This window comes from Manis pentadactyla, chromosome 4 (assembly GCF_030020395.1).
Source record: "Manis pentadactyla isolate mManPen7 chromosome 4, mManPen7.hap1, whole genome shotgun sequence".
NCBI classification, from domain to species: domain Eukaryota; kingdom Metazoa; phylum Chordata; class Mammalia; order Pholidota; family Manidae; genus Manis; species Manis pentadactyla.
In genome coordinates, this window is record NC_080022.1 from 31,083,095 (window position 1) to 31,107,321 (window position 24,227).

A 24,227-nucleotide genomic window follows, 5' to 3' on the forward strand; every position below is an offset into this window, starting at 1 on the left:
TCAGTGATTCAGTACCAGGATGGCCCCAACTTGCCCTTGACCTTTCTGTTGTCACTGTCACCCCAGTCCTTTCTGTAGTATTCCCCTTCCTGAGGAAGCTGCCTTCCACTTGGTCATTTTCATCAATCCTTTGGATTCTTTTGTACATACATGCTTTATGTAGTTTTGACTTTGGACTGTCTATCATCATTAGTGGAAAGCTTATTTACCAGTACCACTTGAGACCCTTAAGTTCTGTCCTATATGCTATACAAAGAAAATTACAGAGAACTTGTATCCAAATACTTCTGATTCAAGACCATAGTGATGTGAGCAAGTAACTTGTATGCCTGACTAAGCACAGTTTGGTGGAAGGCAGAAATGATCCATATTGGAATGGGGTAGCCCTATTCAGACAATAAGGATAGGGAAACCTCTGGCTCTTATTATCCAGGATGGTTTCCAGGAAGGAGAATTTCCTGAACAATTTGACCAGAGACAGATACAAAGCTTCCCCTTTGTTTTCTAAAACTTGTGAAACCAGGACAACCCAAACCCACTGAGCAGGATTAAGTGGCACCTCAGATAACAGCCTGTGCCTTCGGGTCAGAGTTCCCACTGGCTGGCTGGATGATGGCTGATAAAAAGGGAAGGTACAACTTAATAGTTAAGACCCAGGACTCTAGAATCCAACATACCACTTCTAGTAAGACCTTATGTAAGAGATTTGACTGAGCCTTCATTTCTCCATCTGTTTTTTAGTCAGAAAATATTGAGGCCCATCTGTACCAAGCTTTCCTTTAGGTGCCATTAATACTCTAGTGAATAACTGATAGAAAAATCCCCATTTCACAAGTTTTCCATTCTACTGTTAGGGAGATAGACAGTCAAAATATATAAAACATATTAAATGGTGATACATGTCTTGGAGAAAAAGGAGGGTCATGGGGTGTGTTGTGGGGGATATAAGGGTTGCAGGTGTAAATTGGGCTGTCATAAAAAGCCGTCACCTAAGGTAATGTTTGAACAAAGACCTGAAGGAAGTGAGTGGGTGATCCTGGGGAAGTAGGTGTTTGGGGGAGGGACAATCTAGGAAGTGGGTAAGGCCTTCAAGTCAAGTGAGCCCAGGGTGGTGGAGAAACACCACAAGGCCAGAGTGGCTTGGATGGGGTGTGCTGGGAGGAGGTGATGGGAAATAAACTCAGAGGGGTAGGGGTGAGGCAGACTTTACAGGGCATTGTAGGCCATCCGGGGTTTTCCTAGAGTGCAGCGGAAGCCAATGGAGGGTTAGGGCAAGATATGACATAGTCTAAATTTTAACAGGATCACAATGGCGGCTCTCTTGAGGAACAAGGGTGCGAGCAGGGAGACTAGTATGGAGGCTCGCTCAGTATTTCCAGCAAGAGATAAAAATGATGACTGGGGTAATAGTTGCAGAGGTGGTGAGAAGTGGTCTGATTCTGGACGTATTTTGAAGGCTGAGCCAACAGGATTTGCTGATGGATCAGATGAGGGGTATAAGAGAAAAAGTAGAGGATGATTCCAGCGTGTTTGGCTTAAGTAACTGAAAGGACAGAGTTGCCAGTAACTGAGATAGGGAAGGGAGAGGATCAGGGGGCATTTTAGAGGGGCAAATCAGGAATTCTGCTGCTTTAGACATGTTATATTTGAGATGCCTGCTAGCCATCTAAGGGGAGATGTTGAGTAGGCAGTTGGATAAATGAATTGAATTAAGGGGAGAGGTCTGGTTTGGGGGTGTAGAGATGGAATTTAAAGCCATGTAACTCAATGAGAGCATGAGAGAAGTGAGAGAAAAAGAAGTGGCCCCAGGAGCAAGCATGTGGCACTCTGGCTTTCAGACAGTGGGGATGAGAAATCAGCAAAGGACCTGAGAAGGATGGTGTGGTAAACTAGACACCAAATTAGACGGCCCTTATAAAAAGCAGCAAAAACATGGGACAGTAGCTGTAGGAGGAAGTGGGATTGAGAGGTATTTTATTTTTTAACATGATGAATGGGGATCATACCTGCTTCATGGGGCTGTTGTAAGGATAGAATGAGATTAGTTTGCAGGGTGCTTAGCATAATACCTGATAATAATAAGAACTCACTAACTAGTTAATAATTGTTAATAATGAAATAAATAATTTATCATAATTGCTATGATGTAAGTAAAACAAAACAAAGTGCCTAACCTAGCTGGCAGGTGGGATGAGAAGAGGATTGCCAGAGTATATGATTAAGTTTGGAAGAAGAATGGGAATCTTCTAGGTAAAGAAGGGCGAGGGGTGGTATTCCAGGGAACAGCAGGCACAAAAACATGAGAACTTGGGCTGCTTTAGGAATTGCAAGAGTTAGGAGTGAGAAGTGAGGCTAGAGGAAGATGGGCCAGGTCCAAGAGATGTCAGTGCCGTAGCATATGGATATTACCATGAGTAATACAGGCATTCCTGCAGCTCACATATATTAAGTTCCTGCTAAATATCATACATTGCTGTAGGCTCTGAGGGTACAGAGTGAACAGAACAAATTCCCCTGCCTTCATAGAGCTTACATTCTAAGAACAATATTTACAGAATGAATGAATATTTGCTGAACACATCAATGAAAAGGAGAGATGGACAGGGTTGGAGATGAATCAGCGACTGGGGATGAAGGCAGAAGGGTTAAAGATGATGCAGGCCGGCACCTCAGGTAACAGCCTCTGCCTCTGCCTTCAGGTCAGAGCTCTCTCTGCTCTGGCTCTCTGGATGGTTGGTAAATAGGGAAGGTATAACCTAAGGGTTAAGACCTAGGGCTCTGGGTCTCCACCACCGAGTTCGTAGTGACCTATGAGGCCCTGTAAAGTCTGCCTCAGCCCTAGCCCTCTGCCTTTGTCTCCCACCATCTCCTCTCAGCACACCCATCCAAGCCACTCTGCCTTCTGGTGTTTCTCCACCACACTGGGCTCTCACCAGTGTCAAGGGTTTTCCCTCTTCCAAGGATGCTCTTCTCCCAAACACCTGCTTCCCCCAGATCACCCACTCACTTGCTTCAGGTCTTTGTTCAAACATTTCCTTTGAACAAATTCAGTTATAATCAGTGATATCAACTGTAATCGCCATGTTATTAGATCCTCACCAGGCACTGTTTTATGTGCTGGGAAATGGAGCAGCAAACAACGGAGACCAAAGTTCCTGCCCTTACGGAGCTTATATGTTGTATGTTGAATAGTGGGAAAGTGCAAAGGAGAAATAATAAAGCATGGGGGTAGGTGGGTATCAGAATATTGGGGTATGGATGAAAAGGTCACTTGTGGGTAAAGACCTGAAACAAGCTCATTGGCCATGATGATATTTGGGGAAAAGCATTGCAAGCAGAGGGCACAACGTGTGTTGTCTGTGGCACAGCATGTTTGAGGAGCAGCACAGGGCCTGGCATGGCTGGAGTGGAATGTACCAGAGTCTGGGCAGAGACATGAGGTCAGAGAAGCATATGGGAGTCTTGTAAATTGTAGTAAGGATGTGTGTTTTTCTTTAGTGAAATTCAGTCTCCAGCCCTGTAGGAATCAGCCCCTTTTAGAGTCTTCAGATCCTAAGTCATAGGGAATGAGGGGTGACTGCATAAGACTTGTGAATCATTCTCCAGTGGACCTAATCTCAGGGAAAGTCAGAGAGGAGCCCAGGGCTAGTGCATGAGAAAACCTCAAGGAGTAGACTTGTTCCCTGAGCCCAAGGTCACAGGCATCAGGACATACACATGCCCTGGCCGAGGTGGGGGTGCCCTCCGCCCACCAGATGTGCAGTGCCTGAGAGCCTCTCGGGGCAGGCTTCAGCAGCCTCCTGCAGCTCTCATCCGCCTCCAGCAGCCTCCCCTCCTCCACCGGGTCCTTCCTCCATTCTCTGCATTTCACAGCCCTGCTGCCACAGCAGCAGAGTGGCCTTCTGTGAGGATGGGGGTGCTATGATGCAAGACTTGCCAAAGCATTGAGGGCAAAGCCACCTTGGTGGCCCTCAGGGCTACCCCACCTTGTCCTTATCTGCCCTTAGACTAGGGAAGGGGGGCCAAGATGTCACGCGTGTGTGTGTGTGTGTGTGTGTGTGTGTGTGTGTGCGCCAAGATGTCATGTGTGTGTGTGTGCGCCAAGATGTCACGTGTGTGTGCGTGTGCCAAGATGTCACACGTGTGTGTGTGCCAAGATGTCACGTGTGTGTGTGTGCCAAGATGTCACGTGTGTGTGTGCACCAAGATGTCACGTGTGTGTGTGTGCGCCGAGATGTCACGTGTGTGTGTGTGTGCCAAGATGTCACGTGTGTGTGTGTGCCAAGATGTCACGTGTGTGTGTGCGCCAAGATGTCACGTGTGTGTGTGTGTGCCAAGATGTCACGTGTGTGTGGGCGCGCGCGTGCGCACGGGAGGGAGGACCAGGGTAGGCTGGGGAGAGGATTGGGAGAGGATTTCTGCTTCTCCTTGAAGAGGAGAAGGACGCCCCAGCTTAGGTGGGACTTTGAGCCAAGCTTAGAGTAAGGTGTAGGAGGCCCCAGGCTGGAGTCCTTTGCCTACAGGAGGTGCCAGGTGGGCAGAGTGTTTCACTTGAGGGAACAAATGCCCAAATCAATAATGGAGTGAGGGGATTGGTGGGATTGGTCACTCCCTGAATTCCAAAAGCGCTCATCTTTGGCTGGGTCAGAGGCACCTGCCATTACCTTCCCTGCTGCTTTGAGCAGCCTGCTAGCCTGCAAAGCTACGAGGCTGGCAGCCCCCAGGGGGTGCAGATTAGCTCTGAGCCACTCTCCCTTAGACATCCCCTTAGTGAAAGTGGCATGAGTGAATATCACTCCTACTCTCATCATCCAGGTCCCTATCTGTTCTTCTCATGGGCCTAGAAACCCCTAGAAGGCAAGAGCCACAACTTTCAATTATTCACCAGTTTCTGCTCCAGGGCCAGCACATAGTGGGTGCTGAAACTGAAGGGCCTCCTGTGTGCCAGGCCCTGGTAAGCCCCTGGGAAGGCTCTACTGGGATAATACAGCATGGCTGCAGCCCTGCCCCAGCTGTACAAAGGCTGGGAGGGGACTTGCCCAAAGTTACACGGCAGGTCCCTCCTCACTCCGCCCCCAGGTTCTTCCCACAGACGTTCTTCAAACATGCCAGGCGCAAAACTCAGGATGTGCCAGAGGCAGGGACCCTGCCCCTGTCTCCCCTTCCCATGCCCCTGACCATCCTGCCCAGGCTGATGAGCCTTCTACCCTGAGCCCATGAGAAGTTAAGCCGTACAACTCAGTCCTGGTTTGTACCCACACTAGGGGCTTTTATTTACAGTAAGGCCTGGGTGGATACGGTGTGGGGGGAGTTAATACCTCTAGTAGGAGAGGGTAATGCCAGAAAGAGAAGGGAGATGGGTGTTTAAATACTCAGTGGGAGGGAGGCAGGGAGGAAGTAGTGGGGCTGGCTTCAGGATGCACCTCAAGGCAGTCACCCATCACCAGTCACCCAGCAAGCCCAGGGGGTGAAAATGGAGTCCAGAGCCAGCAAAGACCTCAGTCCATCCTCCCAAGGACAGGATGGTGCAGATTAAGGAGACATTTGTTGTGGTGACATCTGAGTAGTGCTCCAGGAAGGAAAGCCACCCCATCCTTTTTGGAGCTTGGACTCTTCAGTGACACTGGTCCTGTGTGGGCCTCACCTTTTCACTCTGATGCCCTCCCTTCCCCCATTTTAGAATTGCCTTTGCCTCAGGATTCCTGGGTCCCAGAAAGAAGGCCCTGGAGAGGCAAGCTTCCTGGGCTGAGGGATGGGGTCCATGTCCACCCAGAGGGGACTTAGTCCTTGCCCACCAGGCTCTGTCCTGGCCTGATATTCATGGGCCCTTGATGGATCCAGGCTCTGTAAGGCGCGCAGAAGCATAGGCTGAGGCTCCAAGGCAGGCCGCAGGCTCACAGAAGCCAGGCAGCCCCACAGGGCCTGTCAGGCCAGGTCGGCCTGCCTCTCCTGGGGCCCCTGGGGCCCCTCGATCTCCGTCCTTGCCATTGATTGCCTGGCCAGGCCGGCCAGGAAGTCCTATGAAAGGAATAAGATCAAGACATCAGGGCTTTCTCCTGTCTCAGCCCTAGAATTCTTAAGCCCCATTTTTCAGGGAGGAAAAATGAGGCCAAGGACAGCACAGGAGGAAAGGATTCTGCCCCTGACACAGAGGTTCTGAGAGAGTCACGTGTGATTGTCCATTACTCCCAGCTCCCAATCAGTGAATCTTGGGAGCAAATGCCCCTTCCTTTCCCTCCATGAAGCAGATTTTGGTGCAACTCAGGAAGTCGCAGAATCCCAGCTGCCTAGTTCCCAGCCAGGCTGCACCCAGAGGCTCCTGGGTGCTCCAAAGGGATGCAAGAGCTGGATGTACAGGACTGAGTTGGCCAGGCATGAGGCTTCCATGGAAACTTCACTGTGGCTCCAGTTGTCTGTGGGTCGTTAATCTCAGCTGAGGAACAGAACTGCTGCTGGGCAGATCAAAGGTCCTACCTGGAATCCCTGGGGGCCCAGGCATCCCGGGATGCCCACGTCCCACGTCGCCCTGGTCACCCTTCTCTCCATGTTTTCCTGTGGAGAAAGAAAGGAGCCTGAGTTTTTCAAAATTGGGAAAAGGTTTTTTTCTATTTGGTTGCTATTTAATTTTTATTTCACACAGCAATTATTCCTGTTTTGTGCTAGTTTACATGGTGAAGTTGGAAATGACTGCACAACTGGTTAAATAAAGGAAGGTCCAGAAAAAGGATGGAAGACTATACAGCTGATTAAAGCTCATTACAGGAAAGTGTCTAATAATAATAGCTAGCATTTACTATGTGCCAACTCTGTGTAAATTACCTCTAAATGTAATCCTCAAAATAATGCTATGAGGTTGTGGCTATTGATATCCCCATCTTACAGATGATAAATCTAAGGCCCAGGGAGATTATCAGGTAACTTGTGGAAGGTCCACAAGGAGAAAGTGGCAGAGATTGCGTTGACATCTGTCTTGTGACTTTTGAGCCTGCCTGCTGTACTACTTTACCGACCTGCCTCCCCCTTCCCACAGACATGGAAAGACACTTATGGTTACCACCAAGAAAACTTAAAACAAAAAAACAAACCCCCCGTATAGTGCGTGGGGAGTACGGGGAGGGCTGTGCAACACAGAGAAGACAAGTAGTGATTTTACAGCATCTTACTACGCTGATGGACAGTGACTGTGAAGGGGTTTGTGGGGGGGACTTGGTGAAGGGAACCTAGTAAATATAATGTTCTTCATGTAATTGTAGATTAATGATACCAAAGAAAAAAACAAAAAAAAAACCCCAAGCCCTGAGTTATGAAATACTACATTCATTTCTATCCATTTCCTACTGAGAAAGCCAGCCCAGGAGTCACGTGTGACACTTATGAAAAACTTGGCTGAGGGAATGTGCACAAGTCTGCACCTCACCCTGGTAAGAGGAATGGTGAAAGAGAAAACAGGAGGCTGAGCTGATGGCCCACATCACTGAGACCCCTGGGCCGACTTTGACTAAATCCCTATGGCCGGGCCCCCACCTCCACCACAGAACAGCACTTACCCTTGGGCCCCGTGTTGCCAATCTGACCCATGGCGCCCACGATGCCAGGAATGCCCCGAGGGCCGGGATGCCCGTGGGGTCCCTGCTTGCCTGGGTATCCAGGAGGCCCAGGGGGTCCCGGGGGACCCATCACCCCAGTTGCACCTAGGGCCTCCCGCTTGGCACTCACAGCCACCTCTGCCAGTTGCTCTGCAGGGAAGGAGGAAGAGAGGGAGGAAGATAGGTCTGTGAGGTGGGTGTCAGCCCAGCAAATCTGGGGCAGGCAGCGCACGCCTACAGCCCCTGGTCTCTAGGTATAGTCAAAAAAGCCCCATATTTAACTTCCCCCTTAGGCCTTTCGGCGCAAGTCAAAGATTCAGAGAGGGTGGGGTGTATCCAAGGCCCCCGCCCCTTGAAGGTAGAGCTGAATGGGCACCCAGGACTCCAGCCTCCCTGGCAAGGCCCCTTGGGGGAGGCTCCTGAAGGGGCGAGGCCCCGGGTGGCGCGGGAGGAGGGGCTGCTGCCCCCTCCCTTCACCTTGCACCATCTTCATCACCACGTCCACGATGTGCCGGTCACTGGCATCTGGGCCCTGAAAGCAGAGGCCTTTCGGGAAGAAGCCCCTGGCTGGCTGCCATTTCTCCCGTGAAGTATATTCAGCCTCTGACTGAAATCCCCTCTGCCGCGCCCACACCCGCCCTCTCCCCCCCGGGGCTCGGAAGCAGGGGCTCGGGGCTCCCTCTGGGAACTCCCGGCCCTGGGGGGTAGGCAGCGCCCGCGGAGGTTTCCCACCAGGCCCTCCCCATCTCCGGGGCCAACTCACCGCCACGCCCTGTCTCCCGGGCTGGCCGGGCACGCCTCGGTCGCCAGCCAGTCCCCGAGGGCCGGGGAGCCCGGGGTAGCCCTGCACCCCTGGGGCGCCCACATCGCCGCTGGGGCCCCGGTAGCCAGGTTCTCCGTGGACGCCTTGCTGCAGGGATGGGTGTGCGCAGATGGGGGTGAGAGGAGGCGGGGCAGGAGGAGGGGGTGACTGGGACGGCACTCACCTGTCCCTTGGGCCCCGGCTCGCCAGCCTCGCCCTGCAGGCACAACGACGCTGGGTCAGGCGCTGGCGGGGCCCCGGGGCCCGCGCGCCGCTGCCCGGACCGCCCCCACGCAGCCCGCTCACCTTCTCGCCCTTCTCTCCGGGGAGGCCGGCCACCCCCGGGTCGCCCTGCAAATTGAGAACGAGTCAGAGCAGCGAAAGGCTGTCGCGCTGAGGCTGACACCCTTACCCCAGCCTGTCCGGGACGCCTCGGGACGGGAACTGGGAGGCGCTGGACTCACCACTCCGCCGCGGGGCCCGGTCTTCCCTGGGGAGCCCTGGAGAAAGCAGAGAGTCAGGGGCTTGGTGACTCCCCTGTCCAGGGAACGCTGGGTCCACTGGGTCCTCCCAGCCCCAGCTCCGGCGACAGCCCCTCTGTAGCTCCACTCACGGCCCGTGTCCCCTGGGGTGGGGGTGGGGAGTGCCCGCAGAGAGCCACTTTTCCGTGAAAATGTGGAGCGCTCAGGAAGGGTCTAACTGAGCTCCACCTCCTGCCCCCACCCCAGGGTCTTGGGGCCTCCTTCTCAGGTATGCCCCACTTGATACCTTGTCTCCCTTGATGCCTGGCAAGCCTTGGGGCCCTGGAATTCCGGGGGGCCCCTGCTCCCCCTTGGGGCCCTGAGAAGAAGAAAAACAAGTAGTAAATCAAATGAGGTATCCAGATATGCTCCCCACCACCCATCTCAGCTGGCCTCACTTACTTGCCGTCCTTGAGGGCCTGGTTGCCCCACTGGCCCCCTCTCACCCTGGTCACCCTGAAATGGAAAGAGAGGTTCACACCCAGGCCTTTAGCAGGGGCAGCCTCCCCATGTCAGACCCTAGACTCTGCTTGGTCAGGGTGCCCTCCATGCTTGCTGTCACCAGCATGGAGATCCTTTGCTCCACTTCACAGACCAGCAAACCGAGGCCCCGGCTGGGGAGGTCTCAGACAGGCTGGGCAGGACTGGGCAGGTGCTCTGGCCATTGAGAGGATCCAGATCCTGGGTCCAGTAGTGCCAGCTGCTGCAAAGGCCCCCAGAGAGGGTCCACTATGCCAGGCACTTACCTTCTGCCCCATGATGCCCCGGGGACCAATTTCTCCTCGAGGCCCTGGCTCTCCCTGGGGGAAAGGGAAATTGGGGGTAAGCAGTATGTCTGGTGGATCCCTCCCTTCCGTACCAGGCTAACCCCTCCCAGCCTTGGGTCTCAGCTAATTTGCTTCATCAGTGGGCCTTTCCTTATCCCCTGTTCTTTTCTTCAGGTCCCCTGCACTTTTCCTTCTCAGGACCTGACACAACTGTAATTAGTCATCACGTGATCATTGAGTAGTAGACTCAGTGTCTCACACAGTTGCAGGTATTTGGTGAATGTTTATCGAATGAATGAGTGAATGCTGGATTCTCAGCCCCAGTCAGCGTGACCATGTGGGGAGGCCACACCCTTTCAGGACAGAGCCAGTCCCCACCCTCACTGCATTGTTCGTAGGGAGACAGGGGCCTAGAATGAAGGGAGCTTCCTTGGGTCAGTGGGTCAGTGGCAGAGCCCAGGACATCCCAGCCTAGGGCTTCACCCCAGTCTCACCAGACCCCGTGCATTGAGTGCAGGGTCTTCAGGCCCAGGAGGGTGGCCAAAGCAAGAGCCCTGTGTCAGTGGAGGGGATACTTACCTCCTTCCCAGGGGGGCCAGAGAATCCAGGGAAGCCCTGCTGGCCCGGCTCACCCTACAGAAAAACACAGTTCGAAGGTCATTTGGGTGGCTCAGTCCAGCCCATGACGTTAGAGAAGCCCAGTGAGCCCTAAACGGATTCTAGAACTAAATGAGCTGGGGAAGAGAGATGTTCTTGGTCGGGTCCTGTGGACTCCACTGATTTTCCTGTGTTCAGTTCTCCTCTGGATTTGGAGCCATATCATCCCGTCTTCACTGAGCCAAGATGAGGGGGTGGGTTTTTGTTGGGATAAGGGGAGGGGAGGCAGGGGGGTGGGGGTGGCAGGGAGTGGCAGGAGGGAGGAGGTCAGGCCCAAGGGAATGATGTCCAGGCCAAGTACAAGCCTGGGGTGAGGAGCCTTGCAGTCTCCAAACTGTGCCCCTGGTTCCTGCCCCCAGGCTCCCTTGCTCAGAAGAAGCCAATTCTGTCCCAGGCTTGGGGTCACCTCACCTTGTCTCCAGGACCTCCTTTTGTCCCAGGCTGGCCAGGCACACCCTGTAGAAAGAAGCTGACATCAGTTTCTTCCCAGGCATGGGGGAGCCCCATGCACCTGCTGCTTTGCCCCCCACCCCTAGCCTAGATTCCCCAAGTCCCCTGTGGGACTGAACAGCAGAAGGCCTAGCTATGGCATCACAAACTTGCTGTACCTGGCCCGCAAGCCCTGGTGGGAGAGGAGATGGTACAGAGGGGCTTACGGCCCGTGGGGGGAGGAGGAACATGGGCTCACAGGACACATGACTGCATACCGGGGCACAATCTGCACAAGGGAATGTTAGCAGGCACGGAGAGATGAGGGAGGGCATTCCAAGCAGAGGGACCAGCCAAGGCCTGAAGGTGTGGGGGTGGACAAGTCAAGGCATTGAGAAGGTAGAGAACACGGAGGGGAGTGGCTGGCGGCGATGGGGAGTAGGGTGGGGTCAGACTATGGTGGTCTTTGAATACTAAGATGAACTGTGAGGACAAAGATTGTAGCTGTCCTGTTCATAACTGTTTTCCTCCCACTCGGTGTACTCAGTAACTATTTCTTGAATGACTGTATAGGATTACTTTCCTGGAGGCAACAAGGGCCATGCGAGGTGCTTTAGCAGAGAAATGGGCAGATTCTACTTAGCCAACATGGAAAACTGGAATAGCCAGAGACAGCTGAAGCAATTGCCCAGATGATGAGGCCTAAGCCAGGCGAGAGGCCACAGAGGCGGTGATGAGGCCAGGGTTGGGTGGGGACAAGAACTAGAGCACGAGTCCTGGGTGTGGATTTCAATCTCATCAGCCACTCATGCCATCGTGGGGAGGTGAGCAACAGACTGCCTGGCCTCTCTGAGGAGAAGCAACATGCCGGTGGGGCAGCCCCTGTGACTCTACCCATACTCACTGCTAGGCCCTGGGGGCCTGGGTGGCCTGGCCGCCCCACCTGTCCCGCACTGCCCTAGGAGAGACAGAGAACCAGAGGCACAAGTCAGAGCTCTAGCCAGAGGGTCTGGCTTCCACCCCAGGGCAGCTAGAGAAACTGAGGCCCAGCAGCAAGCAGGGATGTGTCAGTGACACACTAGAGGATCCAGGCTGCTAGGCCTCCAGGGTCACTGTGACGGAACTCAGGGCAGTACTGAGAGGGGCCCTGACCCTTGCCCCAGTCTCACCAGCAGCCCCCACCCCTACCTTCATGCCAGGTGTGCCTGGGGTTCCGTCCTTGCCATCGATGCCTGGGGGGCCCTGTTCAGGAGGAAAGTTAAAGAGAGACTTACAGTGGAGAGAGGGCCAGAGGCAGGCCACCCACCCGTGTCCCTCTGTGACAGCTGCAGTGTGCAGGTAGAAGTGAGTCCGGTCATCTTGGGAAGGCCCACCAGCCAATTGGGGTAGGGAAGTGGAAGCAGGAAGGGGATTTCAGCGGATAGACCACAGTCCTTCCCTTGGGTGGGTGACAAGTGTCCTCGATCGCGGCAAGCTCCCCATGACCTCTCCTATATCACCACCCTATTTACAGGTGGAAAAGCTGAGGCACAGAAAGAGGGCATTCCTGAGACAACAGAGCCAGCCCGCCTGCACAGAGTTCAGTTGAGAAGCTCAGGCTCCTCATCTCTGGGAGCTGGGACAGAGTTGGCTGGACTGTGTTCTCTGTCTAGGTGGGCCTGGGCCACTTACGGTTGCTCCCTTTGGGCCTGTTATTCCCTGGGGTCCTCTAATACCTTCGCTGCCCTGCAAAGTAGATAGACATGCGGTCACTGTCAGGATGTTGAACCCCCGTCTGGCTGTTCAGAGAGAGGAATGGTTGAGAAGAGTGACCTCCAGGTCCCAGGGTCCCTCTGGCACAGGCCATGCTGTGCAGAGGCTGGAAGAAGGGGGCCCTTGAGTGCCCTTTCGGCCCTGGACCCAGCAGGAGGGAGTGGAGGTCAGCACCAAGCAGAGGGGCTGGACCAGGCTGGGCTGGGGACGAGCCAGAACTCAGTGAGACCCACCAAGGCCCCGAGCTCCCCTTATGTGGCCAAACACAGCAACCAAATGCAACGTGTGGACTTTGGGTCTTGATTTGAACAAGAGCTCTGAATTTCTGAGATTATTGGGAAAAACTGAACACAGATTTGTAACCTGAGATAATTGATAATTAAGGGATAATTGATAATTTTGTTGGTATGATAATGATTTGTGAGAAGTTCTTATTTTTATGAGGTACATACAGAAGTATTTAGGGGCAAAATGACATGACGTTAAGGATTTGCTTGAAAACATCAGAGGAAGCAATAACAGTGACGGAAGGCAGGGGAAAAGGGGAATGGATGAGGTATGGTGGAGTGTTCCTTTGGGGAGAGTTATATGGGAGGGTTCATTATACCACTCTTTTATATCGACTTTTGTGTATGTTTTAAAGCTTACATAATAGATGACTTTTAAAAACTAGTTTACTTGCTGCCCCATTTTTCTTTAAACTCAAAACTGCTCAAAATAAGTAAATTCTATTAATTAAAAAAAAAAGTTGTGAGAACTGGGATGTGAACTAAATCCCATTAGCCCCTTGGTTGATTTGCTGGAATTTCATTGTCTTTCCCCAGCAACCATGGGACTAGATCCCACGGCTTCTCCCAAAGTCTAAATTTGATCAGCAGCAGGCAGGGCTTTGAGGAGTGGGGGCTGGTGGGGCTGCCCGGGCTCTGCACACAGACGCTCCTCCCCACCCGAGTCAGCAGTGCACACGCACACACTCACGCACACGCGAGCCTTGGATGACCTGCCCCAGTACTCCCCAGAGGCTCTAACTGGACATGGGGTGCCTGAGAACTCACCACATCGCCCTTTCCCCCAGCTCGGCCTGGTGGTCCCCGGGGACCTTCCTCACCCTGGCAAGAAGAACAAACAAATCCAGGTTACATGGAAACTGCACCCCCTTTGCAGCTCCAGGGGCTCAAGGCTGGCAGAGGCGCATGGGGGGTGAGCAGGAGCAGACTTACCGGAGACCCGACAGCGCCAACAGAGCCCACCATGCCTTTGTACCCGTGAGGACCCTGGCGAGAGAAAAAGGCATCAGATCAGTCCTGGCTGGACCCCAGAGGCCAGGGGCTGGTCATGACAGCTCTTGCAGGATACCCCAATATTTACTTACCGTCTCTCCTTTGGGTCCTGCCATGCCTGGGTAGCCCCTGACACCCTGGGGACCCTGTCAAGACAGAAGAATAACAGCAGTGGCAATTTCAAGACCCACTTCATGACACCTTCTCTGACCCCTACCCCCAATCTTCATGATGCCCCTCTGAGTCAGGCAGCACAGTCCCCATCTCATAGAGGGGACACTGAGGGTCAGAGAAGGGAGGGGACTCACAGGGTTACTCAAAGGGAGAGTGGCAAAGCCTGGGCCTCAGCCATGTCTTTCGGGGTGCAGCCTTGGCTCCCATCCCTCTGGCTCTGACAGTCAGCCTCAGCCTCCCTTTCCCTGCTCAGAGACATGCCAGCTGGGCACAGGCGTCTCTTTATAGGTTAGAGGCCAGAGCAGGGGTACGCTCCCACTAAGGCCGCCCAGGAGGAGGAGGAGGCCTGGGGAGTGCTCCTTACCGGTGGTCCAGGGATGCCTTGCTCTCCAGAGGCACCCACATCTCCCTTGGAGCCCTAAGGGGCAGGAATGAGCAATCAGGTAGGCAGATGGAGAGACATTTAGGCAACCAAAGACACCATCCCCACCCCAGCAAAAGGACGCAGGAAGGACCCTGGAACTCATACAGTCCCCGTGAAGTGGAGGCCCAGCAAGGAAAAGGGACTTGCCCAGAGGCATCCTGACCTAGAGCACAGGCCTCCTGCCTCCCAACTCAAGGCTCTGTCCCCAGAGACCCACTGGGAAAGGGGAAGGGATGAAGGGGGCAGCCCGCCCCTGCAGGTGAGCACCCCTCCCGTGGCCTTCTGCCCTCAAACTCACCGGCTTCCCCTGGCGCCCAGGGTCTCCCAGAACCCCGCGTTTGCCAGGATGCCCCTGAAGGGAAGGGAGCTCAGGGTGAGGTCCCCTTTGGACTACCTGCTCCACCCCCACCCAGTCTTGGGCCAGCAGCTCACCTTCACTCCCTGCAGCCCTTGGGGGCCCTTCACACCCGCTGGACAGTTGGTTGGACACTACAAAGAAAACCCCACTGGGCTCTGTGGTCACGGGCCTGCCCAGACCAGCTGGGCAGTGCTTCCCCAACCCGTCACCCACCAGAGTGACCCTCTTTGCCGCAGTCCCTCCCCATCTCCCACCTACCCTTCCTCCAGGCCGCAGCTACCTCCACACCTGCCCCTCCCCAGTGAGCCCCAGGCCAGCACAGCCTCTCACCAGGAAATCCGCACTTCCTTCCAGGCCTGGGATGGTTCCCGGGCGGCCCTGAAAGGAGTTGTATGAAGATGGATCCTGACCCCAACCTTCCCTGCCCCAGGTTTGGGCCCAGAGCCCTTGTCCTACCCCATGTAGGAGGCTGAGGATGCTTACCGGTTTGCCAGGGGGCCCTGGGGGCCCCGATGGTCCATCTGGTCCAGGATCCCCCTGGAAGCAAGGAGGGCCCAAATCATACCCCTCCCCAGCTCTGCCCAGGTGACCCCTGCCCCCTCCTCCAGTTCCTGCAATGCCCTGTCCACCCTGCCCCTTGGTCACCTTCAGAGATCTGGGATCTTGGGGAGATCAAGCCTGACTGGCAGGGGATGGCCCCAGCCCTTGGCCTCCCCGAGAACCCTACTGCAGGGCAGGCTCAGCAGGAGGGGTTTCTGCCCCAGACCTGGGGGAGTTCCCTAGTGCCAGAGGCAGGCCCAGGAACTCTTAGGGAGACACCCCAACTTGCCAGCTTGGAGGCACAGTGAGCAGGGGGGTGGCTGGGCTCACCTTGGGGCCCGTGATTCCAATCTCACCAGGGAGGCCAACAGGTCCAGGTGGTCCCTAGGAGCAGAGCCATCACTGACCAGGATGCCTTGCAGGGTTGGTCCACCCCAGACACAAAGGTAGGACAGGTATCCAGAGCCTGTTTCCCCACTTTTATTTTGCAACTAACCCCACAGACACTGGCAGAGACTGGCTTTAAGGACCAGAGAATCCCAGAGCCAGTGGAAAGGCCCAGAGTGAGCTGGCTCAGAGTTCTCTGGTAAGCCCGCCCATTCCTGACACCATTACAGCACGCTGGCCCCTCCCCAGGACGACCAGTTCCCTGGAAGCCCTTCTGTGTCTTCCTTCCTTGAGAGTCCCGGGGACCCTGCCCCATCCCTGAGGACTTACAGGAGGTCCAGCGAAGCCAGGGCCCTGGAACAGAAGGAAAGGAGATTGGGTTCATGGCTCCTTCCAGGAGCCCCCGCCCCCACAAAGGGTCCCTCAAAGCTCTTGCAGGTTATACTCACTGGCAGGCCAGGGGGACCTGGAAGCCCAGGCTGGCCCTGCAAGAGCAATGCGAGAGGCTCAGAGCCGGGGTCTCCAGGGTCCTTTCTCTTCTCCACCACACTCCTGAACTCTGGCCCTAGATTGCCCATACTGAGTCACTGACAGGCGACTGACCTTGACTCCAGGGATCCCCACGGGGCCAGGCTCCCCCTTGGCTCCAGTTAGACCCTGGGGAAGAAAGAGAAGGTGGATCAGTGTGGGGCAGGTCTACTCCCTGATACATGGGCAGGGTGGGGCCAGAGGTCTCTCCTGGGTGGTTCCACCCCACTCCATGAAGGGCTGCAATGTCTCACTTTCCTTCCTGCAGTTCCCACAGCAACCCTGGGGGGCAGGCAGGCAGATGGTTATCTTCTTTTGAAAGATGAGAAACCAAGGCCCAGAGACTTGTCAGCCCAGGCCTCACACCTCCCACTTGTCAGCCCAGGCCTCACACCTCCCACTTTAGGCATCTAGCAGAACTAGATGTAGGTCTGGATCGGCCATTTTCTTGATATCTGCCCTTGGCAACTTTTCTGAGCCTTCATTTTCTCATCAGCAAAGTGGGTTAATCATGCTAACCTCTCTGGGTGGATGTGAGAACCCATGTGCTACTGAAAGGTAATGAGGTTTGTGATTTTTGCAGGGTGTGGATGAACTTGGAGAAGCCCTGGTGGCTGGTCACAACCCTGGGGGGACCTCTTGAGCCCCTGCAGTAAAGGCAACTCATCAGGGGCCTCTTCTTCCTCCCACCTCTCAGTGACCAAGGGCAAACCTCAACCAGATGACTGTCCCCCTGGCCCTGGCTGTGTCCAGGAGCTGTGACTTTGGGCCCCTGAGTTCAGATTTGACTGAGCTCTGTGGCATCAGCCAGATACTGTTCCTCTCCTGAATTCACCTGGGGCTATGAGGGACAAGCTAGGGAAGGGAAGAGGAAAGGACAGGGTGCCTAAGGGCTCCTTTCAGAGTATTCAGTGTGACACTTGGAGATCAGAAATGTAGACTAAATCCTGGCTGCTGCAGATGAACAGAATCCCCTGTGGACTCCCATTTGCCTGTGATTTAATGCTCCTGGGATGGGTGTGAGCTCACAAGTCCTAAGAAGGTGAGGTGGGCTCACAGCTGTAGTCTCCATCCTGCCACCCCACTCTGAACAGATCAGGGAAGATGACAAAACTGGGCTCTGGGAACCAGTGGGTGGAGCCCTCACCTGCTCTATCTGACACTCAGGTACTCACGTCAATCCCAGGCTTCCCGTCTGGCCCATCTGGCCCTGGTTTGCCAGGCTCCCCCTTAATTCCCTTGAAAACAGAGGTGGGGCAAATATTAGCCAGAAGAGGGCAAAAATAGAGGTGGGTCAAATATTAGGCAGAGAAAGGTAAGGGTCAAAGGCCCAAGAGGGAAAAGCACTTACCGGAAGGCCAGCTTTTCCAGGGGGCCCCTTGTCACCCTGCAAAATACAAGCTGGTAAGACACCACTCTGTGGTCCCTGCTACCCCAAGCAGGCACACATAGGCCCTGGCCCACATGCCTTTCTCCTCACTCTCTTCTCCTCTGTCCTAGGAGAATAGCTTCCCTCAAAAAGATTATAGACAGATTGAGACCAACTCCAGCCAGGCTGCAAAGAGTGATATGAACATGCAAGGGGGTTAGGATGTTGGTGAGGTGCCAGTTATACAAGCAGGTTGTGGAATCCAAGTTACCCAGGAGAGCAGGTGCCTCTTGGACTGGGCAAGTGTGGGAGGAAATGGGGCTTTTTGAAAAACATGGAGGTGAGCTGGGTAGGCAGCAGCTCTCTTCCTCGGGCCAGGGAAACAAGGGACCAGGGCAGGCACAAGGACAAGGAGGCCTATGGAGGTTGCAGATTCAGTCTGATCCAAGACCTCCTTCCCCAGTGACAAAGGACCGTGGCGGTGGACAGACGGGGCCGTGGAGTCACATTCGGCCCCACAGAGGCCTCCAGGCATTTCAGAGCCCACAGCAGCCAGAGAGCCTGGCAGGCACCCACCTCTGTGTTTGGTGGGTGGGGGCGCCATGTTAAATAGAAGTCTGTCCAGATGGGTAAACATGGAGCTGACCTCCTGGGGGAAGCTTCCTGAATGAGGTATTTAACCTTCAGCTTACTAGGGAGAGCAGGGAACATTTCTAAATCGGGAAGAAAAGTGCAAAGGGAAGAGACAGGAGTCTTGCTCCAGCTGGTCAGCGGTCTGACCGAGGCTCGTAAGCTACCCTGAAGAAGCATCCAGACGTGCCAGGGGCAGGACGAGGGGTAAGGCGTCTTCCACCCCAAAAAGAAAGGAGAGGAGGGGAGAGGGATAAGGAATCGCTGTGAGCTGTGGCGGGCAGACGGAACAGCAGCGCCCTTGTCCGAGGGCAGCTATAATGGGCTCCACATCTCAGAGACGGTTTGAGGTTTGCGCTGAACAAACGGGCTCCTTGTGGTGCGGCCGGTGCTGCTGCTACTGGCAACAGGGGGCGCTCCGTCTCCAGGCACCAACCCCCAGCCCCCACTCTCCACCCGCAGCGCGCACAAAGTACCCCTTTGTCCTCCCTCCCGCTAGCGTCCCAGGTTAGAGACTCACGTCGATGCCGTCGGATCCAGGCACTCCCGGCGGCCCCGGGGGGCCCGGAGGCCCCAGTTCTCCTGGCGGACCTCTCTGAAAACACACAGGGTGCAGCCCTCAGACAGGGCAGGGAGCTGCGCGTCCCAGAGGTGTTCCAGCAGCGAATAAGCGAGCTCCGCAGCGAGCCGCCTATCCCCGTTCACTGACAGCCTACTGTGTACCGTTCCATAGATCTTACTGAATGCTCAGAACTGTGAGGCGGATACTTTAAGAGGCCCTTCTGCACTTGAGCAAACAGGCTCAGAAAGATTAAGAATGGTCACAAAAAGTGGTGGAGCCAGGATTCCGTGCCAGGTCGGCCCGACTCCTTCCACTGCAGCAGGCAGTCCTAGCGCTGCCGTGGTGGGGTGCAGAGGGAGAAGCTGCCGGCTCAGGTAAATCACAGATGCTAGCAAGGCAAGGTGGTACCTAGCAAATGGTTGGCCCTCAATGAGCGGTTGCTTGCATCACTATTATTAGATGAACAGCAGGTATGGATGGTGAACAGGTGCCCCTTCCTCTCACCCTAGTGCAGGTAAAAGCCGAAGGGAAAGCACGCCCATGCTGTGGCTTTCTCCTCTTTCTTCTATTGCCTTTTCTCCTCTGCAGCTTTCCCTTTCTTCTCGGAGAGCGGGGCGACGGGAGGGGAAGCCGGTTCTCTCACCCCACTCGGAGCACCCCTCTCCCAGCCCCGTTCCTCCGTGCTCCCTAGGGTGGCCCTGTCATGAAGGTCGGGGCCCCGCGCGCCTGGTGCCCGCGCCCTCCCCAGGCCGAGAAGTGCCAGGCTGGCGCCCGAACAGCACAAGCTCTGCTTCCACAGCGTCCCCGTCGCGTTAGGCCCCCAAGCCCCCAGCCGGCCCTTTGAAGTGAGTCGCGCGCGCGAGCGGCGGACAGGCAGCAGCCGGGCGAGAGCTCGTCTGGCTGGAGTGGGCGCCCCCTGGGAGGAGGCGGGGCGGAGGCGCCGGCGTCCCGTGAATGGGCACCATTGTCTTCCCCGCCACCTGGGCTCTCCGCGCTGCCAGGACCGGGGGCCAGCTCCAGCCCCGCGCTGCCTGTCCCAGCCAGGCCGAGCATCTCAGGACAGGGTCCTCTGGCTCCCCCGGCTCCCCACCTCCTTTCCTGCCGCGGGATGCGCCCCACGTGCGCACCTACCGAGGGGACTGTCGGAAGCGGCGCCTCAGGCTAGCGAGGCGGGGGAGACAGGCAGAGCGTTTCTCCAGACTGCTGGATCCTGAGCCCCGGACCCCAACCCTGGGCCCTGGCGCGGGAGCGGCCGCGGGACTTACGATCTGCGCCAGGGCGAGCCCGAGCACCTGGAGGAGAGTAAGGAGGCTGCGGCGGGCGGCCGCAGCAGCCATGGCGGGCGGCGAGTTCGCGGGAGGACGGGCGCGCGGGTCCACGCGCGCACCGACGGGCAGAGGCTCCGGGCGCCGCAAGAGCTAGCTGCTCTCGGACGCGGCAGGCCGGCCTCCGGAATATGCGGCGGGGCGGGGCAGGAGCCCGCGGGGACTGTCACCTGAGAGGACCAGAGGGGGGAGCCCGGCGCCCTCCGCCCAGCTCCGCCCCGCTCCGTCCAGCCGCCAGTGCCCACCCTCTGCCCTCGCCCCTGGCTTCCTGAAGGCCCCGCCAAGTAATCCGAAGAGCTGCGGAGGTGAGGGGCGGCGCCCACGGTCTATTTTCTCCAAGAGAACGCAGAGGGCCGTCGACGTGCCTCTCCAGCCTCACCTCCAGGGCCTAGCACCTTCCCCGGGACCCGCGCTCCACCACTGGCCCCACGTCCTCCGCCGTTTCTTTGAGGCCCGGGCTGGGTCAATCCTCTCTCCTCCAGGGCCCCCGGACTGAGCGGGCCTCAGGTTCCGCAGACGTTACAGCAGGCTCTCTCTCCAGAGACATCAGGCCTCTTCCATACTGAACAGACCGAAGGCCTCCCGGGATCCGCAATCCTGGAACTACCCGCACCAGCCTCTGCCTCTTCCCTCTTGCTTCACTGCTGACTCCTTAGCGAGCTGTCTGCACCCCACCACTAATCGGCACCTTCCTCCCTCCTCCCTGCTTCTGCACCAGTCAGGAGATCAGTCTGCCGGAGGTCACCAGTGAGGCCCGATCCCTCTTCAGTCCTCCGGGCAAGAGAACGTCGGCATCGGGACCTGCCCTTTGCCGTTCTATCCTCAGAGTGTTCTCTTCCAGGCTTCCACCTTATTTTTCAGCCTTCCTTCTTCTTCTATTGCTGCTTCCTTAAGCACCAGAGTCTCTAGGATTGGGCCCCCCCCTCACTGGGAGTGATCTTCATGTTCACGAAAACAACCACCACTTTATCTACCAGAGTTTCCAAACCTACCTGTCCAGCACAGTCTCTTTCCAGAGTCTCTTATCACCCCTTTCACTCACTTAAGCAATATTAGTAAAGTGCTTTGGACTCGGACTCTGTCACTAACTGTAAGTAGACCAGAGGCACCTAAAACTATATGAAGTCTCAGCTTCCTTATCTGTAAAAGGGCATATAATAATCCCTATCTTACAACATCTTTGTGAAGATTGAATGAGATGATGCACCTGAAGCAATTAATCTGGCAGCAGCACTTAGTAGGTGCTTGATAAATTTTCAGCTTTCGTTATGATTTACTGAGGTTCCTTTACCCAAAGTGAGAAAGAGGACTGCAAGATCAGCTAAAGTATCAGCTCAATAACAGATTTAAAGAGGGTGGGAACAAGACATATACACACACATTTATCACATCTATTTGATCTATCATAAAAGTTTATATATTTAGTTTATGATAACGGTTGAATTTAAGATCATTGAGGGAAGAGTAGACTAGTCAATACATGTTGAGGCAATTGGCCATATATAGTTGAGTAAAAAATTCAAGCTAGGATTCTACATCAGCAGGCAAAAAAATATATTCCTGGACAAATGAACAGAAGACCTAAATATAAATATAACAAACTATGAAAACTTAAAGAAAAATTTTAAAAGAATTCTGTAGTAAGAAAAACTTTCTTTAACAATGCACAAAACCATGAAAAGATGTTAAATTTGACTTCATAACACTTAAAAATATATAGAAAAACTACAAGACAGAAGGTAAATCTTCACAATATACATTACCAAATAATTAATATGGATAACATACGAAGAGCTTTCATGAATCAATAAGACAAGCTCTTCAAACATTTAAATGAATATCTAAATCAAATCTACCAGCTTTCTAAAGAATAGAGAAATAAAGAACACTCTTCAACTCATTTTATGGGGCTAATTTAACCTTGATATCTAAATCAGTAAGATGAAATAAGAGAAAGGAATATTAGAAGTCAATCTGTCTTATGAACACAGGTGGAAAAATCCTATTTAAAATATTAGCAGATTGAATATAGCAATCTATTAAAAGATACCTCATGATCAAGTTGTTTATACCAGAAAAGTTAGGATGGTTTAAAATTAGAAAATCTATTAATGTCATTCACCATATCATTAAAGAAGAAAAGTTTAAGATCATCTAAAAGATGCGAAAAAGAAAGAAAGAAAGAAACCCAGATGTCTGCTCTTATCTTTCCATCTACCATAGTAATTTTCTCTACAAAAACAAACCTGAAAATGGGAGCCCAGGAAAGCAGGTCCTGGACCAGAAGGAACTATTGACACCACACCCTACCAGCCTCATTGCTCCCCAAAAACACATGCAGCTGGGACACATCCTTCCTGCAGGTTGGAGCAGAAAAGTAGGAGGAAGAGAAATGCTCCGTCTATTTTCTTTTAATCCAAATTAACTCAAGATTTCTCTTCTTCCTCTCAATAAAATCTTGTTTTAATCATAAAGATATTTTATGTTTGGGCAGAGACTGAGTTTGATTCATCCTCTATGCTCCCAAGCTGCAGATGTCCACAGATTTTTGAGTGAGCAAGTGACATATCACTAAATCAACCCCTAACTGGATCTGGGGGCCGAGACTTCCTCAGGACGCTCTCTAACTATGTCCTTCTCGCTCTCAGGGGCAGGTTCTCAGGGCTTAGTTTGGAGAGATGGTCTAAATTCTCTTACACTTGACCAAACCCACTTGGTTTCCTTGGTTGTTTTCCAAAATATTTCACCTCTTTGCTGCTCTGTTTTTCCCCTCCCCTGACCTAGCACCCAAATTCTTAGCCAATCTTCCATCCCAACCTTTCCACCGTGTCCTCTGGAACTTTGGTTCAATTTCTCAGAGTCTAAACCTCCAAGTCTAAACCTCCCCATGATCCTCCCTGACTACACTGCTTTCCTGCAGCCATCTCAAGTCGTGGCCCCACATCCCTCAGATCAGGAGGTGTGGCCAGTGTTCACATTGTTTAAGTATCTTTCTAGATACAGGCTTGTATAAGCCCCCCTCCCTTTGGTACATGCCAACTGGTTCTAGCACCCCTCCTTTCTCTGGGCCACTTTCCTTCACTCACTAATGATGTAGGCACCTGGGTCACATCATCTCCTCCTCTCAGAGTCCTATCATCATCTGGGGGCATGTCAACATCTTCTTGAATGACCAACAGCCTGGATTCTTAACCACTTCGTTTCTAGTGACTGTCTCTTCAACTCCACTTCAGCCATATTCTCAAGGCTATGTCAGGGACTTTGGTCTCATGCAGAAGTGCTTCACCTCTGAAATCAAACAACCCTGGGATCCCTGAGCTGCCGTATGAGAAGTCAGACCATCTTGCTGGGGAAACCACAAGGAGAGGCTTTGAGACTACACGGGGAGGGAGAGGGGTCCAGCTCAGCCCAGCCTTCCAGCTGTCCAGATAGAAATACCTTCTCAGACCTACAATTTACAAAACTTTTCTTCCAGTCTGTGGGTTGTCTTTTCCACTTTCTTAATGATGTTCTTCAAAGCCCTCAATTTTTTTATTATATGTATTTTTTGGTATCATTAATATACACTTACATGAACAACATTGTGGTTACTAGATTCCCCCCATCATCAAGTTCCCACCACATACCCCATTACGGTCACTGTCCATCAGCATAGTAAGATGTCAAAGCCCTCAATTTTTTACTTTGATATCTAATTCATCTATTTTTCTTTTCTTCCTTGTGCTTTTGATGTCATAGCTAAGAAATTATTGCCTGAACAAAAATCACACAGAACTAAGCCCGTGTTTTCTTCCAAGAGTTTTGTAATTTTAATCTTACATTTAGGTGTTTGATCTGCTTTGAGTTACTTTTGTTTATGGTGTGAGGTAAGGGGTCCAACTTCATTCTTTTGTCTGTGGATATCCAGTTGCCTCGGCACAATTTCTTGAAAAGACTATTCTTTCCACCATTGGATGGTCATAACATTTGTGTCAAAAGTCAATTGACTACAAATGTGAGGGTTTATTTCTAGACTATTAATTCTATTCCACTGATCTATGTGTCTATCCCTTTGCTAGTGTCATACATCTTGACTACTGTAACTTTGTAATATTTTGGAAAGTTCTATAAGCCTTTGCCTCAGACATTTTGTCTTA

The 24,227-nt window shown here is 53.5% G+C and overlaps 1 protein-coding gene across 1 annotated transcript; it reads right to left on the reverse strand.

The window, feature by feature from the left end:
- Positions 1 to 5,242: 5,242 nt before the first annotated feature.
- Positions 5,243 to 20,460, reverse strand: COL9A2 (collagen type IX alpha 2 chain). The gene is made up of 32 exons (XM_036893130.2): positions 20,032 to 20,460; positions 18,725 to 18,799; positions 17,557 to 17,592; positions 17,381 to 17,443; positions 16,281 to 16,334; positions 16,127 to 16,162; positions 16,008 to 16,031; positions 15,621 to 15,674; positions 15,234 to 15,287; positions 15,081 to 15,128; positions 14,825 to 14,881; positions 14,691 to 14,744; positions 14,333 to 14,386; positions 13,887 to 13,940; positions 13,735 to 13,788; positions 13,570 to 13,623; positions 12,434 to 12,487; positions 11,951 to 12,004; positions 11,667 to 11,720; positions 10,745 to 10,789; positions 10,256 to 10,309; positions 9,656 to 9,709; positions 9,312 to 9,365; positions 9,157 to 9,228; positions 8,853 to 8,888; positions 8,695 to 8,739; positions 8,573 to 8,605; positions 8,350 to 8,496; positions 8,064 to 8,118; positions 7,548 to 7,736; positions 6,475 to 6,552; positions 5,243 to 6,018 (listed from the first exon to the last, which is right to left on the reverse strand). Exons 1-32 carry the CDS (start codon positions 20,101 to 20,103, stop codon positions 5,819 to 5,821), a joined length of 2,067 nt encoding a protein of 688 aa, XP_036749025.2. The 5' UTR covers positions 20,104 to 20,460; the 3' UTR covers positions 5,243 to 5,818.
- Between the last annotated feature and the right edge of the window lie 3,767 nt (positions 20,461 to 24,227).